The sequence below is a fragment of the Hirundo rustica genome, chromosome 9 (genome assembly GCF_015227805.2).
Source record: "Hirundo rustica isolate bHirRus1 chromosome 9, bHirRus1.pri.v3, whole genome shotgun sequence".
Taxonomy (NCBI): domain Eukaryota; kingdom Metazoa; phylum Chordata; class Aves; order Passeriformes; family Hirundinidae; genus Hirundo; species Hirundo rustica.
The window spans coordinates 27,209,331-27,223,965 of record NC_053458.1 but is presented as its reverse complement, the minus strand read 5'-3'; the positions used below and the strand labels follow the sequence as shown (position 1 = coordinate 27,223,965).

The window sequence follows — 14,635 nt, the reverse complement described above, 5'->3', positions numbered from 1 at the left end:
GGAAGTCCTGTTACTCGCAGGACTGCTATTTTTCATTTGGCTGGTTTTATTTTTCCAGTCATCCACAATCTGCTGTGTATGGCATGTTGGTTTATTGACTGTCTCCCACAGCATTATGGATGTGGTCCTGCACATGTGCAACCTTATTGGATCCTGGCTGCTGCCATACTAATTGGCTGTAGCATTTGGGGACAGAGTTTCCAAGTGCATGTGGCAGGTTCCTGGCTCTAGAGAGAGCAAGCACAGCCTCCACTGGTATATTGTGAGGTGACAATGTGTGGTTCTGCTGAGAACTGCTCAGTTGATTTCTGAGAAACCTTTTTAGTCTCAGCTTGGTGATTAAAGCTGAAATTCAGGCTGGAGAGCTGTACTTTTTTTCAAATGACACTAATTACTTTTGCTTGGCAAGTGAATGAGTTGTTTGCTGTGAACACAATCAATATTTTACTGCTTTTCTTTTCTGCCCCAGCTCTGGTCTCTTGTGTATTCAATGCAAATGAAATAAGTCTTGGGCATAGGCACTAAATAACTTTCTCAGGTTTGTGTAGGATCCTTTTACACAGTAGAGAATTGAAACAGATTCCTCTAATCCAAGTCTTGTGCCTTAGTCCACAGATCAAGCTTTCCTTTTCCTTGCTCTTTTTGTACAACCTCTTAATTACCTTGCTTAAAACAAGGGGAGCAGCAGTTGCCAGATCCCAGAGGAAGGCTGTGAAGACTCCTTTGGTGTAGAGGTTACTGTGTGCATAGAAACAGCTTTCTGGAAAAGCGAAACCATTCTCCAGTGATCTTGTGTCATGTATTTTTCAAAAGAAAAGGCTGATATTTGTCTGGTTCAGGAATCCCCACTGAAGCCTGCCAGTCAGTGGTTCTAAAATTCTGCAGCTGGCTCCTGGTTTCTTGTTCTGTGGGAATTTCTTCTTCACACAGGGAAAAGCACTTAACTGTAAACTTTGGTGTAAACTGACTAAAATCCAGGCCCTTAAACATGTCACAGCAGTGGGTCACTAGACAGTAAGCTGTATAAATGCTCTGGATGTAACCTTGTTCATGAAATCATGATTAACAGTTTCATTTTGTGCTTCACAGAGGCTCAGGAACTTTGTTAACAGCCACACCAGATAGCAGTGCAATATGCGTTTGGATAGTTGGAAGAAACATTTCTTTTCTGGAACTGCTGTTCAGTTTTTTTTTTGTTTGTTTGTTTTTTTTTTTTAGCATGGGAAAGAGGTCTGGAGCTGCAGTAGATTTTTGTTTGTTTGACAAATGTAGCAGAAAAATGTTGTCCTGAAGCAGCAGTTTCCTATAATACCACTGCCTATGCAGGTGTTTCTTGTCTGAGTGCATAATGTATCTGTGTCTGTGCTTGTACTTGGTTTGTAGTTTCTTTCCATTTCAGCCTGCCAGGCTAGTGCAGAGCCCTTATTTGAATATCATCTTGTAAATCACTGAAAATGCTTGTCAGGACTCACAGTGGAAGTGCACAGCTTGAGTGTAGTTTTAAGTGAGCTGAACTCTGAGGTTCATCCCCAGCTTGGTCTTACTTCCTGAATATACTTTCATAAATAATATCTGTGGGGAAGGGGATTAGTTGGAAGCCTTGGGAAGGTCTTTCTGTATAAGTTTCCTAATCCTAGAAGATGTCAAAGAGTTGTCTGGTGTTATCTTCTATCTGAGTGATGTCTTTTCCTCTCTCTTGGTTGCACGTTACAGGAGAATCCATCTTGGTCCGCAGTACTCAGATAACCTGTGCTGCCATTTATACTTTAGCCTTTTAACTTGGGCATTCTAGAGATGAGGAAAACTAAGGGACTTCTCAGAGGTCACAGGAAGGCTCTTTGAGCCCCCATTCCAGATTCATGCCTTGGCTGCTCACTCCCAATTCCTGCCTGGTACACCAGCTGTACCCTCTCCTGTGAGGGCAGCGTGTTGCAGAGGGAGCTACGAAAGAGGCACATAAAGGACCAGAACAACAAAGAAATTCAGGTGGTGAATTGCCTTGGTGGATCTGGCCTGAGTGATATATCAGAGCAGGGAAATGGTGATAAAAGAAAAAAAAAACACCTGACTTGCTCTCCTTTCCTCCACTTTGATATGTGATTTTTTGAGGAGCTCCTTGAACTGCAGATGGCAGCATGTGATGGTTATTTGCTTTGAAAAAGGAGGAAAGCACGTACTGATCATCCTTCCTTTCGGAGTATTTCTGCCTTTACCTGTTGTGGCAGCACCTTTCTTGACAAATGTACACAAAAAAGGAAAGGATGACATGAAAACCCTGCTCATGTAAGAGTGTTCACGAGCAATCAAAATTAAATCTGTAATATCTCCATGCTCCTCTTGTGCTGGAGGGATTGGGGTACACATCTGCAGCAAGATTTTTTAGTAAGCCATTGGCATTACTGCCACCCTGACATGGGCAAGGAAAGCTGCTTGTTTCATTCACAGGTTCTGTGGAAAAAGCAAATGGAGTGATCAAGGTGTTCTGCTTTGTAAGAATGCCTAAACTGCACGAAACTGTAGATTCCTCTAGCTCCACCCAGCTGTGACAGCTGTCAAAGTGAATGCCCAAGGGAAGGAAAAGAGCAGATCTGTAAGGATGCTTTCACGACATGGGGGAATATTTCTTCAGCCTCTAGCAGTTTACATCTCAGACTTTCCAGTCCAGAGAGGATATGTTTGTGTTTCATAGGTTTCCATGAGCTGCTGTTCTCTAAATCCAGTTCCTGCCTGAGTGACTCTTAGAGAGTCCATAGTGTCCCACAGTAGCAATTTCAGAGTTTTGCTACCTGTGTGAAGAGCGTCTCTTTTATCATGTTGTGACTCACATGCCTGCTAGCTTTGGTTCCTCACAGTTCTTGTGCTGAGTGTTGTGCAAACAAATCATCCACTCTTCACCCATTGCACAGTACTCAGGATTTTGAAGAGTTTTGTCATATCCATTCTTGCTCATCTTCTTGGCCTCCTTCATCGCTTCTTACAGTGCAGCTGTTCTGTACTTTTGGTAATACTTGTCCTTTCTCTTCACTTCTTTCCCAATCTTCTGTAGCCTTTATGAGAAAGAGGAAATAAGGGTCACGGTGCGCATTTGTGTTCTGTTTAGTGTCCTTGCTAGGTTTCTCACACTGAGTTTGGCTTTGGATGCCTGTCAGAATCAATTGTGATACTGTCATTAAAAACTTTATCATCTGAGGTTGTTCCTGAGCCCACTGAGCAGTTCCAGGCCCAGTCTTATGTTGTAAGTCAGTAAAGTTAGGAGCATTTCTTTCTTTGTGCATGTAATTTTTCTTTTTTTTTTCTAAAAATACTTTTATCTGACTTTTTAAAGCTTGGGCTCAAGGTTCTGCAGTCCTTCATGATCTGCCTGCATTCTTTACTGCTGATATCACATCAGCACCGAGTTTTCTGTCACTGTCACATTGTCTAAGTGTCATTTTGAGTTGTTTGAACAGCAGCTGTTTAGCACAGAGTCCTCACATGAAACTGCCCTTTCTATTTGTTTCTGCCCTCTGGTTCTTGTCTGCTGGGCACTTGTCATTGATTCACGGGCTTTTCCTCTCCCTCCACCGCAGTGCCTCGGTTTCTTTGTGCAAGCTGAACCCCAGTGGGAAGCCTAAATGCCTTGCATTGGTTGAATCTTCCTTAATCACTTGCTTCTTGTTGCCCTTGGAGAACTCCAGAAACCATTTGAGCACGTCTTCCTTTTACAACTGTTGGTTCTTAGCCAGTGTGAGTTGTTTTCATTGTCCCCCCTAATTATGTTCTTTATTCTGTTTTTGACCTAGTACAGAGCCAAGGCTTACTGGGCGGAACCTTTTTTAATAATGCCTTTCTCTATGTTTCCTCAGTATTTTACAGTCCTGCAGTGCCTGTCTTGTAGCTGTCAGGTAACATTTGCTGGTGTGAAGGAATATGGATCAGAGCATTTCTGAGAATTTAACAGCCCATGTAGTGTGCTGCATTATCTCTGCTCTCTGGTGCTCAGAGATTTGCAGCAGGCTGTGAAGCTCCTATCTCTAAATTCCAGTTTAGTTCAGGAGTGAAGTGATTCAAAGTGTTTACTAATTCACAGCGTGCTCGGTGACTCATAAAAAACGAATTGGTGAATTGGAGTCCCATCCTAGTGGGGGTGGCTAGTTCCCTGCGTTAATTTCCAAGAGGCCATTACTGGTCTCGATCCCAACTTTGAATTTCTTCTTTCCCCTGAGCAGCAGCTCCTGTAATCAGAATGGGGCAGTATAAAGAAGGCTTTTAACCTTTCCCTCCTGTCCTTCACAGCTGCCCTCGGAGGAGGCCGCAGCGCTGGAGCTGCGTGGCCGGGCGCGTTGGCATTACTCTCGGTGGTTTCGTTCTTGCAGGTGCCCAGGTGAGGTTTGTGAAGTCGGCGCTGTGGTTCCACGGCTACGGACGGCCTCAGCTCCAGCGGCTCCCCGCTGACGGCTCCGCGGGCAGTCGGGAGCTGCTGCTGGCCTTCTCCTGGCTGCTGCACAGGCTGGGCCTCCTGGAGCAGCTCCTGGCTCGGAACAGACTGCAGACTGGGGATGAGGCCTCCGTGTGCACGGTGAGCGTGGCTGCGTCCTCCACCCTACGCTGTCCATGAGTCCTACCTGCCAGCAGCTGTCTTACCACCGGTGCGTGGTGGATGGTGTTGTGCTGCCTCGGCAGATGAGTGACTTCAGCTTGAAAAAAGGCCGGCATCGATTTTCTTTCCCTCCTCTGAGCTTTCTGCATCCAGGTCATCTGGGCTCTTTCTCTTTATCACACTCCCACCCCTGCCTGAATTCCCTGATTTCTATTTCCAGTGTAGGTAAGACCACTGTGGAGGAGTGCAAGTAAGTGAATCTCTCTGCCTCTGGGTTTTGGGCTCCCGGACTGAGCCATGGGCAGGCAAACAGGTTAGCGATGAATTCTGGGTGTGTTGGCACTGTTGGGTAGAGCACCTAAGGGTAAGGCAAATAATACTTTTTGCAAACAACAAGGTTTCAAATGGCAGCTCCTGCTCTTGGGGTAGCTCATGACCTTGTAACTTCTTTGAGAACACAGTGGAATATGTTGTTTTTTCCATTAATAAAAGTTGTTGGTACATAGAAAGTCTGTTCTGAAGTAACCATCATCTAGTCAGACACTAATTACTGTTCAGTCTGCTTCAAAATGACAGGCTCACAGAATTTCTTTTTTTTTTTTTTGGCAAAGGACATTGTAGGTTGGAAACCCTACCTGCTGATAATATTTTGGTGTCTAAGGTCTGTGGTCTTTCATGAACCCATATATGGTTTTTTCCCTGGTTTTCTAGAGCCTTTTTAGGGGGTAGCAGAGCAGGAAAGTGAAAGTTTGGAAAGCTGCAGTATAAAAACAGTACCTTCAGAAGGAAAACACTTATACAAATGGAATATAGTTCAAAGGAAAGAATCCTCTTTGTAACAGCATTACAAGAAGTATTTTGAGGGAAGGGACCACTCTTGCTGCACTACAATTATTTGCTGCACCGAAGAGGAGGCACAAGAGGCTGAGCTGTGAGTGGCAGTGCTATCCACTTACGTGAAGGGTGCCTTGAGATTTCAGAAAAAACACACTGCTGGAGAACGTTTTACTTTAAACTTCTTTTTTACCTTTTCCTTGTTTTGCATCTGTGGTAGCAGGGGTTTTTTTTTGTGTCCTTAATTTCTGTTACAAAAGAGTGACAAGTGAAATGTGACATGAATTCAGGGAATGGGGCAGCACCTGTGTTATTTTCTCTGAAGGCTTTAAGTTTTGCATTTCCCAAAAAGGGATGAAAGAACTATGGTAATACAATGTTATCTCTTACAGCCGCACATACTGGTGTGTCTTTCACTGCAGTTCTCACCTGCTCTACTTGTATTTCTCAAAAAGCATAGGGTGCATGTTAAATGTTTTTACTCAATAACTGCCCAAAACAGTATTTGGAAAGGCTTAAGAGTGTGAATTTTTTTTTTTTTTTTTTTGAATAGACCATACAAAAATTGTATAGGCTGGAAGTTGGAGTTAGCTTGTGCATATAAAGCTCATTGTATTAATGGGAACATTTCTTGTATGGTGTTAATCCAGCAGTTTTCATGCTCCAATAAAAACAGATATTTACAGGGAAAGAAAAATCAAGTACGTAAAGCATAACTAGTGGCTTTTGTGATTCTCCATCACAACAAAGTTAAAACAAATGTAATTTTGAGGGAGAGGTCTTATCTTTTATTTGATCAACTAGTCATTGCAAAACCAATACATTCAGCCTTTAGGAGCCATCCAGATTAAAATCTAGGAATGCACTGGCAAGGATGGAAGGAGGCAATGGTGGGTGAGGAGGAGATGGGTGGGTCACACAACTCATTTTGGTCAGTGAATCCGCTCCTTGCAAACCGCTCATGAAAGCCTGTTGTTTGTTTGTTTCATAAAAGTTTTAGGCTTTGTTGTTGTTAGATATTGTTATTTGCTGGCTGTTGTTATTTTGTGGGATAACCATGTGGCAAAGCCTGCTCATCAGCCAGTGTTCATCAATAAAACACCAAAATCTCAGTAAGAGAAGGGAGGAAGGTGAGGCTGTCACTTTGTCACCTGACATCTTTTAAGTTAACACACCAGAGGTGTAGTCTCTGCAGTCTTAACTCTCTTCTATTTCAGTAAAGGGAAGGGAAAAGGTAAAAGAAGAGGAAAAAACCTTCACTCAGGAAAAGACTGTCTCAAAAAACAGAAGAAAGAAAAGGAAGTGCTCTTTGAAACAGCTGAAATTAAATTCTCAGTTGAGAACTTGAAAAATCTTTCACTGAATGGAATCTTTAATGATTACAAACAATTGAAAATATTTTCCTGAAGTGGAAATGTTGCAGAACAAAAATCCGTGAAATACATTTGGTTCTGTGCACTGCTGAGATCTCTGCCAGAATGGGCAAAGTGTGCAAGCCAGTACTTTCTGGAAAAGTACATCTGTTGGTCTACCAGTGGGAACAAATTTGGAGAGAATCCTTACCCTTTGTCTTCATTTAAAAGGAGAGGAGTCTCAATAACTGTAGGCATAGCTTTAGTTCAAACTGAAATTCGTGTGGTTTGCTTTTAAAATTTTGTCTGAAATCCACAAAGATGAACAGGGTATGTTGTATGAGATGAGAGAATGGAGCTAATCCTTAAATTAAGTGTGCAATCATGTTCTGACTATTCTTTCAGCCTAAGTTTAAAACAAAGCCTGCTGAATTGCTGATAATGTGCCAAATACCCAACATATAAAGGACCGATTAATTTAAATAATTTCATTTCGGACTACCACACTCTGGCCTTTTTTCCCTTTGCAGTTCCTTAGCAACACAGTTTTCTTTCCCTGCGCATTGAACTCTTCCATCAGCTCTAAAGGATTTTTAGAGAGGTACAAGGGTATTCATGACACATGCTGGACGAGGAGCTCAAGCTCTGCATGGAATTCTTAATCTTTTGATCCTGAGCTAGGAAAGGCTTCCACAAGCTGACTTGTGCACTTACATCCTCAGAATCAAAAGTTAAGTGGTTCCTGAAATGATAAACTCAAAGATGATGAAAGAGTTGGTAAGAGGTAGTGCTAATGCAGTCAGAACTCACTCTGAGGTAGTTGTGGTTGGTTGCTTGGGGTGGTTCTGGGGGTTGACTGCCTTGGTGTGTTAGGTAAGAGATTCCTTCAGGGCACTGCAGCTCCTGTTTCTGGCAGGGTAGTGCTGCAGTCTCTCCTGAGCCAGAGCCCTGGTGCCTGTGGCAGGTTGCCCCAGTGAGCAGGACTGAAGGACCTTTCCCTAGCGGTGCTCTCTTCTAGCATGTGAAGTTTATAAACTGGGTGGGGGAAACAGTTAAAGGAGCAAACTGTGTTGCTGTGCAGGAGGAGAAGCAGAAGGGGATCCATAATCCATGATAAACTTTAGAGCTGGGCTGCAGCAGTTCAAGTTCTCTGAATTTACAGTGCTCATCTGTCAGCAGGTTGGTGACTCCAGAGGCAGTAAGTGAAAGTTCAAACCTTGCATGGGCCAAGTGTTTAGAAGAAGTAATCACTAGCTCTGTTAGATCTATAAAGACTCAGTTACAATCTATGTTGGAGGCTCCCACTGATGTACTGAAGTGTCTGCTTGGGAATACTGGCCTGTTAATTGCAGTAAAGCACTGGGCCAGTAATTGATGGACATGGTTTTCAAGGGCTTTTGACACCCCCTGTGGGTTTCCATCTCGGATATGCGCCATTGTGATGGCTGTCTCAGTGTCTTCTGTTGCTTTGGTGATCGTGTACAGGCGGTTATTCTCAAGTGCCATTCATTGATTCCTATTCACACATAACAAATCCTAGTGTACAAGGCACAGCTGAAAGCCTGTAGCTGAAGCTGTCTCCTTCACTGAACTTGTGAGTCACATGTGGGGAGCTCTCATTCTCTCTGAGAAGCGTATAGTTGATAGAAACTTGCCTTTTTAGCACATTCAGTATTTGACAAACTCGTATTTACCTCGCTTTTAAATCTCAGTGATACCATCCCAGCTTTCTCCAAATCTGTGATGGTTTGGGCAGGTAATAGCAGTACTCTGTGAGCATGTATTCTTTCTGTTTCCAGGGAGGAATACTGCCTGTACTGCTTTTATTTCTACAGCTGAAATTAATCTGTGTGCCCTGTAATTTAATTATGCAGGGAGGCTGTTGAGCTTGTTAAATGGGCGTAGTGATGTTATATCCCTCATGATCATCAGGAGATGTTGTACAAACACTGGTTCTTGTTTCCACTAATTCCCTCTGTCTGCTTCCGGCCCTCTGGGTGAAACTGGATGCCCTTCCCCTTTTGTGAATTTGTAGTAATCAACAAATAGGGCTATTATATCTCTTGTGCTTGGAATTCATGCATGTGTCTCTAACATGCCAAAGTGAACTGGGTTTAATTACTTCTGGGGGGCAAAAATGAAGATGCACATGCTTTCTGACCCTTAGGTTTGCAATTTGATTAATCTTTTGTTTGTCATGGTCTAGTTTTGCTCACTGGCTATTTCCAGTATAATGTAAGCCTTATGCTTCTTCTAATCTGGTTGAAATGCCTTTCTTTTACAGAAAACTTGACAGTCACTGCTGTTCCATAAACCATGTTGTTAGAGAAAGTGTTAAAGAAGCAGCCAATCTCGATGTTCCCCCCAGCAGAAAACCAGGAAACCTCAGGCACTGGTTTCAGTGAAAAGTAGTTTTCTGCATTTTTTTTCCGCATCTTCATCAATTCCAGTGAGGATAGAGGAGGGAATTTTATTAACCTTATTGATTCTGACTCAGAAGCGTAATTACTTTCCAGATCTTTATGGGCTATATTAGTCTGTCAGCTTTCATTTTTTGGTTTTCCTCCCTTGTTCCCTCAGCTTACACTTCTGTTCTCTTTGTCCTCCTGTCTTCCTAGTAACTCTCACCATTTATGTTTTTGCCCTTTTCCTGCTGTTACTGTTGCTGGATTCAGTAGCTGCTAAGGAACATTCTTTTTTTAAAAGCCATCTGTGAAACACGAGCAGAGGGCTCAGGATCCCTGAATTCTGCAGGATCTCCTGCAGAATTTTCCTCACCTCAAGGTGGCTGACAAGTCTGTTGTGGCATGCTTTGAACTTGTCATGGTACCTTCTTCCTGTGCTACACTGGAAGATGTGCAGTTCCCAACGTTTGTATTTTCTTGACACAGTGAATGCGCAATTAAGAAGTTTTGGGTTGTTGTTTTTTTTTTTTTTCTTACAGAGAGCATGTCAAAGTAAAACACTGTAAAAGACAAGTCTGAACTGATCACAAAGGCTTATAATTTATTGAATCTGCTGTATCTGTGGTAATGTCTGAATTGCAGAATTTCTTGACCTCGACATTACAGCTGATGTGTTCTGGATGGGGTTCAGCAACAGGCACTTGAGCTGTGTGAGGAGAAGATGATGAGGACTGGCATGCTAGCAGGAAGGTTTACCATGGTCATACTGGTGCTCTGCTGAAATCCAGCACGGGGAGCTCCTTGCTTGATGGCTGGGGAAACAAGAGGGATTTGGAGATGTTTCAGTGCCTCTCCTGCCCTCCAGTGCCAGGGAGCAGCCAGTACCTTTTGTACCTTCTGATCTTTGCAGCCTTTTGAGTTAAATATGAACATCTGTTTTTGGTGTCTCTCTGTGAGCAACCTGGGTTTAACTCACTTGAGAGGATCCTTTGAAATAAAGCCCTTTTCCCTGAGGAGGACTTTTCCTTAAGGAAGCTGTGGAGCGGGGCATGGTAGGCTCCTACCCACAGCAGAGCTCTGCCTCCTCTCTCCTGCAGAGCAGGGGTTGTTCCCCTGTGTTCCTCCAGCTCCAGGTGTGCTGTTGCTGCAGGGAGCTGCATCTTTCTGTCTCCAGGGGCTGCCCCTCTTGCCCCAGTGGAGCAAATGCCCATGGGCAAGGGGGACTACAGCTGCAGGCAGGGGAGAAAAAACAGTGCAAGGCATTGTCTGTGTGTTGCATTTCATGAGCCCTGCAGAGCGCTCTCCCAGTTAAGGTCTACCCTGCCAAGTGTTGGTCTTAGGATATTTAGTTTCCGTGTTTTGTCTGAATATGTAATGCAGTGAGCATTGGGATTTGATGTTCTTTTAAAACCTTGCGGCTCCAAAGATTAGGCAGTGCTCCTGAGCTCTTTTAAAGGCATGGTGCTTTTGCTGTATTGCAGAGCTCTTAAATAACCTCCCAAATGAGTGGGGAGGGATGGGATAAAGGACTGACGTGCTCTAGTGCCTCAGGCCTGTGGCTACTGCCAGAGAGGCTTGTTTGAACAAGGCAGGCTTGGGTAAGAGCTGTGTTCACATTTTGTGTCTTCCCTCAGCACCTTCTCTTTTTCACTCTTTGCCAAGAGTGAGCTCTTGGGAGTGCTGTTGTGAGTAGTAATTCTTACAAAAGGCAGAGAAATTTAAAAGCTAAAAGGCCTTGCGGAAACAGGACTTCACTTTTTTTATTTTAATTGCTGAATGCAATATGAACACAACTTCGATGTTGTGAGCACTTACGCTTGTGGCAAACTTACTCTTCTGTGCAAATACCTGGAGATTTAATTGGTATGTGCACCGTGTGGGAATGGGTTTTTACACCATCTATCTTCCCCTGCATAAATCTAATCTGGATCCTGCCTTGTCTAGGAGGAAATCCAATTGGTGTTGTTTATGATGCTGTTAATGAAAAGAGTGCTGTCCGTTTCGCATTCATCTGTTCAGATTGTTCCTTTTTACATTTTCCCCTCCTGCAGATAGATATATGGCTATATTAATTAAGAAAGCATGTCTGAAAAGCATGTCTGATACTGTTATTTCTGGCTATGGTGTTTAATTAAAGAAAAATAAATTATGTTCTGTTTAAAGATGTGTAATTACAGAAGTTAACATATGTTATGTCACATCAAAACCGTTGTCTGAATTACGAGCGGTTCGGAACGAGCGCTCAGTAAAAGCTGCAGAAGCGCTTTATTGGCTTGATTTATGTGATTGCCTTGCCTTTTCTGAGCCCCGCAGTGAGGATCGAAACAGGCTTCTACCCACCTCTGTGATACCAGGCTGTGTGCTTAGTGCAGTTAAGATCTGAGTGGTAACTGAGTCAATATTTTCAGAGTAAGCCCAGTGCAGGTGAGCAGCGGGCTGGGAATGTGCATTGGAGGGCTCAGCTGGCTTTGTGTTGCTCTGCTCAAGGATTAGCGTCAGGGAGTTGACCTAGTGCATCTATCCACGGGTTAAACACCTTATCCGTGTTCCAGCAGGCTTGTCTCTCCATGAGCAGCACATTGTTTGCTGGTTTTCCAGATGTGGAGGCAGAGAGCTGGAGGGATTTGGAAGATGCCTGGGAAAGCCACAGCTTGGTGGGGGTGAGCTGGGGTCCGTCCTGGGCCGACAGGTGGCAGCTCACAGTCAGAAAAGAGCATCTCTGGAGAGGCAGCCCTGCCATCGCTGTGTTTTACAGCAGTGCAGGCAGCACGGCCTTTTCTTTTCCATTGCCTGCAACAGGGCACAGTGAATTTATTAAGGTAAGGATTTATAGCCCCTAAATATTCCTCTATCAGTAGGAATAGTATAGGAAGTCTAGATGAACTTGCACAGCAGTGTTTCCTCTGCAGTCCTGCTTATGGCATATCGCTGGATCTGCAAGGAATTTTGCATTAGATCAGTTTCTGGAGTTTGTGTAATTCAAAGGGTATGAACAGAGCAAGATCTGCTCTGTACCAAGTCATTAAAATCCGCAAATAGAGCAAGTAGTCGAAAAAATGCTCCCTTCTCACATGTCTGCAAACACACTGGTGCCTGTGTTGTTCTTTGATAAAGGATTTATATGATGAAGTACTCGTTTAATTTATCTCCATCCACTGTTGGTACGCTCTCTGATTGTTGCTCTCTGATTTCTAATAACTTGGGATTGCTTTGTATTTCAAACCAAAAGGAACAGCTTCATTTCTGCTATTTGAGTTGAAACTTCTTGATCTTTAATTTTTCTCTAAGCACATTGCATGCAAGTTGGTTCTTCAGATATATGGAATGTGGCTGAAAATTGATATAGCACCATGTCTTTTTCACACCCTCCTTTCTCCCGCCCCTTATTCTTTTCCTCTGAGTACTTTCATATCTGATGGCTTTTTTCAGTTCACTGTATTTCATGACTCTGACTTGTCTGCTCAGAACAATTCTGCCAGGAGGACTTTGGCAGTGTTGGGGGTTTTTTTATGCACTTGCTGCACTGTCTAACCATAAGCCTATTCATACATTTGGGAATGATCTGACACCTTTTTTTTTAATGATTTGACTTGGAATAGCTTGGGATGGAATGTTAGGGGCAAAACTTGTGTGTTAAAGTCTGAATTCTAGGCTGCCTTACAAAAATTGTTAAATATATGCTTTTGGGACAATAAACCATGTTTAGGTCTGACTAAGCCAGAGGTGTATTTGTGAGCCTGGGGCGGGTTTTGTAGTTTGTGAGCTACCTTAACTGGGATGGTGATGGGTGGTGTCTTGGAATGTGTGTTTGTTCTGGGGCTTAGCTGTTTATTTCTCCTGGATCTTTTACCACAGGAGAGCTGAAGTGTGGGCAGGGTGACAGTTCAGAAACTGGCTTGGAGAGAGCTCGTGTCAGTGTGCTTGTCACTTTGATCAGGCTTGTGCTTGCTTTTCTGAGGTCTTGCTGAATGGATACTGAAAAGTTTTAACAGCAGCACTTGGAACTCTTAGGATAGAAAGCTCCTTCGGGGTGAGTTGTGGTGGGAGTGGAAAGGATGAGTTTCATTCTATCTTCTGCTTGATTAATTTTCCTAAGTTACACTGATCAGGGGGGCTCTGGCAGGTCCACATCACCCAGTTTGACCAGAACAACTCAGGTATCACCAGTAATGGGGGAAAAAAACCACCTCAACATGGTCATGAGGGCATTGATATTTGTTCATGTGACTTTTGTACTGCAAGACCGTGGCACCAATTCCTGTAGCTGATCCAAGCACATCCCTCCTCTGAAATGGAACCAAAGAGAAGCATTAATTGCAGCAAACAGTTTGCGAGCAAAATGCTTCTCTGGGAAGTGGCTTTGGAATGATCTCTTCCAAAAGTGGTGTGGAGCATTCCAGGTGTGGGAAGGCCATTGAGGTCTCTGGGGTAGTTGCCTTACCTGCTCTCTTTATGAACTGGACTAAAAAATGTGCACTTCTTTATCTCGGAGTGAATGTAGTGTGTCCCTGGATTGCTGCATAGATTAGATAAATTCCCAGTGATACTCGAAGCAAAGCCTGTAGCTTGGGCTGCCGTTTTAGGGATTTTTCACCCACTGGGAGAGCAGTAATTAGTCTTAGATTGTAAAGATGGCACTGGAAATTGAGGTCACAGTATAATATGAAGACCTTTTTTTTTCCTACCTTGTTTACTTTATGCCGGGCTAAGTATTTCATAGCAAAAGTAATTTTTTTTGTGCAGTTTGTGAAATAAATAATGGAGAAGTCCTGTTAAAAATGCATTGGCTGGCTTCTTTATTTTAATATTAATAAGGCAGGTTGCTACAATAAAATTAGCTCTGCATGGTGTTTGTCACTGTACTGCCAAAGCAATCGAGTCTAATGCCATTCCTCCCTGAAATAAATCCCCAGGAGAGCAGTATTTGTGCTGTTCTGAAACCTCTAACCAGGGAAATGGGAGGAGAACTGTAAATTATGGACAATGCAGATTTTAATCTGGGATTCCCAAGTTTAGCCTTGTGGCTTTCTAGCTGCTTATGTGAGGCGTTTTAACGTTCTTTACACATGGGTTTTCTCTGCTGCTGTGACTAATATCCAGCTGCTTGGCTTATCATGCTAATGGATACCTTGTTAAATATATCTGTATGGTTTCCTGGTCCAGAAACCATCCTGTTTGGGGCAAAATAGGGTTTTCCCCAAAAAACTGGACTTGGCTCGGACTGCAGTGTCCTAGGACACAGTGCCTTTTTAGCAGCCTGGAGACAAAGGAACAGAGGAAAAAGAGGGACATTGGAGTTGGCACAAACTCCTTTCTATGTTTTTTAAAACTTTTTTTTTCTTAATTTTTTTTTTTGAAAAAGATGAATCTGTGCCTTTAAGGGAGAAGCCCTCTACCAGTCCAGCTCCTCTTCGATTTATAACATGTGTTTATCTGAGCCACAGAGCAAAAGGGAACAAACCAGT

General features: G+C 43.3%; 1 protein-coding gene across 1 annotated transcript in view; it reads left to right on the top strand.

Annotated features, from left to right (window-relative positions):
- Positions 1 to 14,635, top strand: part of TEDC1 (tubulin epsilon and delta complex 1) — a 66,162-nt gene that overhangs the window by 1,987 nt on the left and 49,540 nt on the right. The window contains exon 3 of the mRNA XM_040073137.2: positions 4,356 to 4,558. Within this exon, the coding sequence (XP_039929071.1) occupies positions 4,356 to 4,558 (203 nt within the window). The remainder of the gene's footprint in view (positions 1 to 4,355; positions 4,559 to 14,635) is intronic.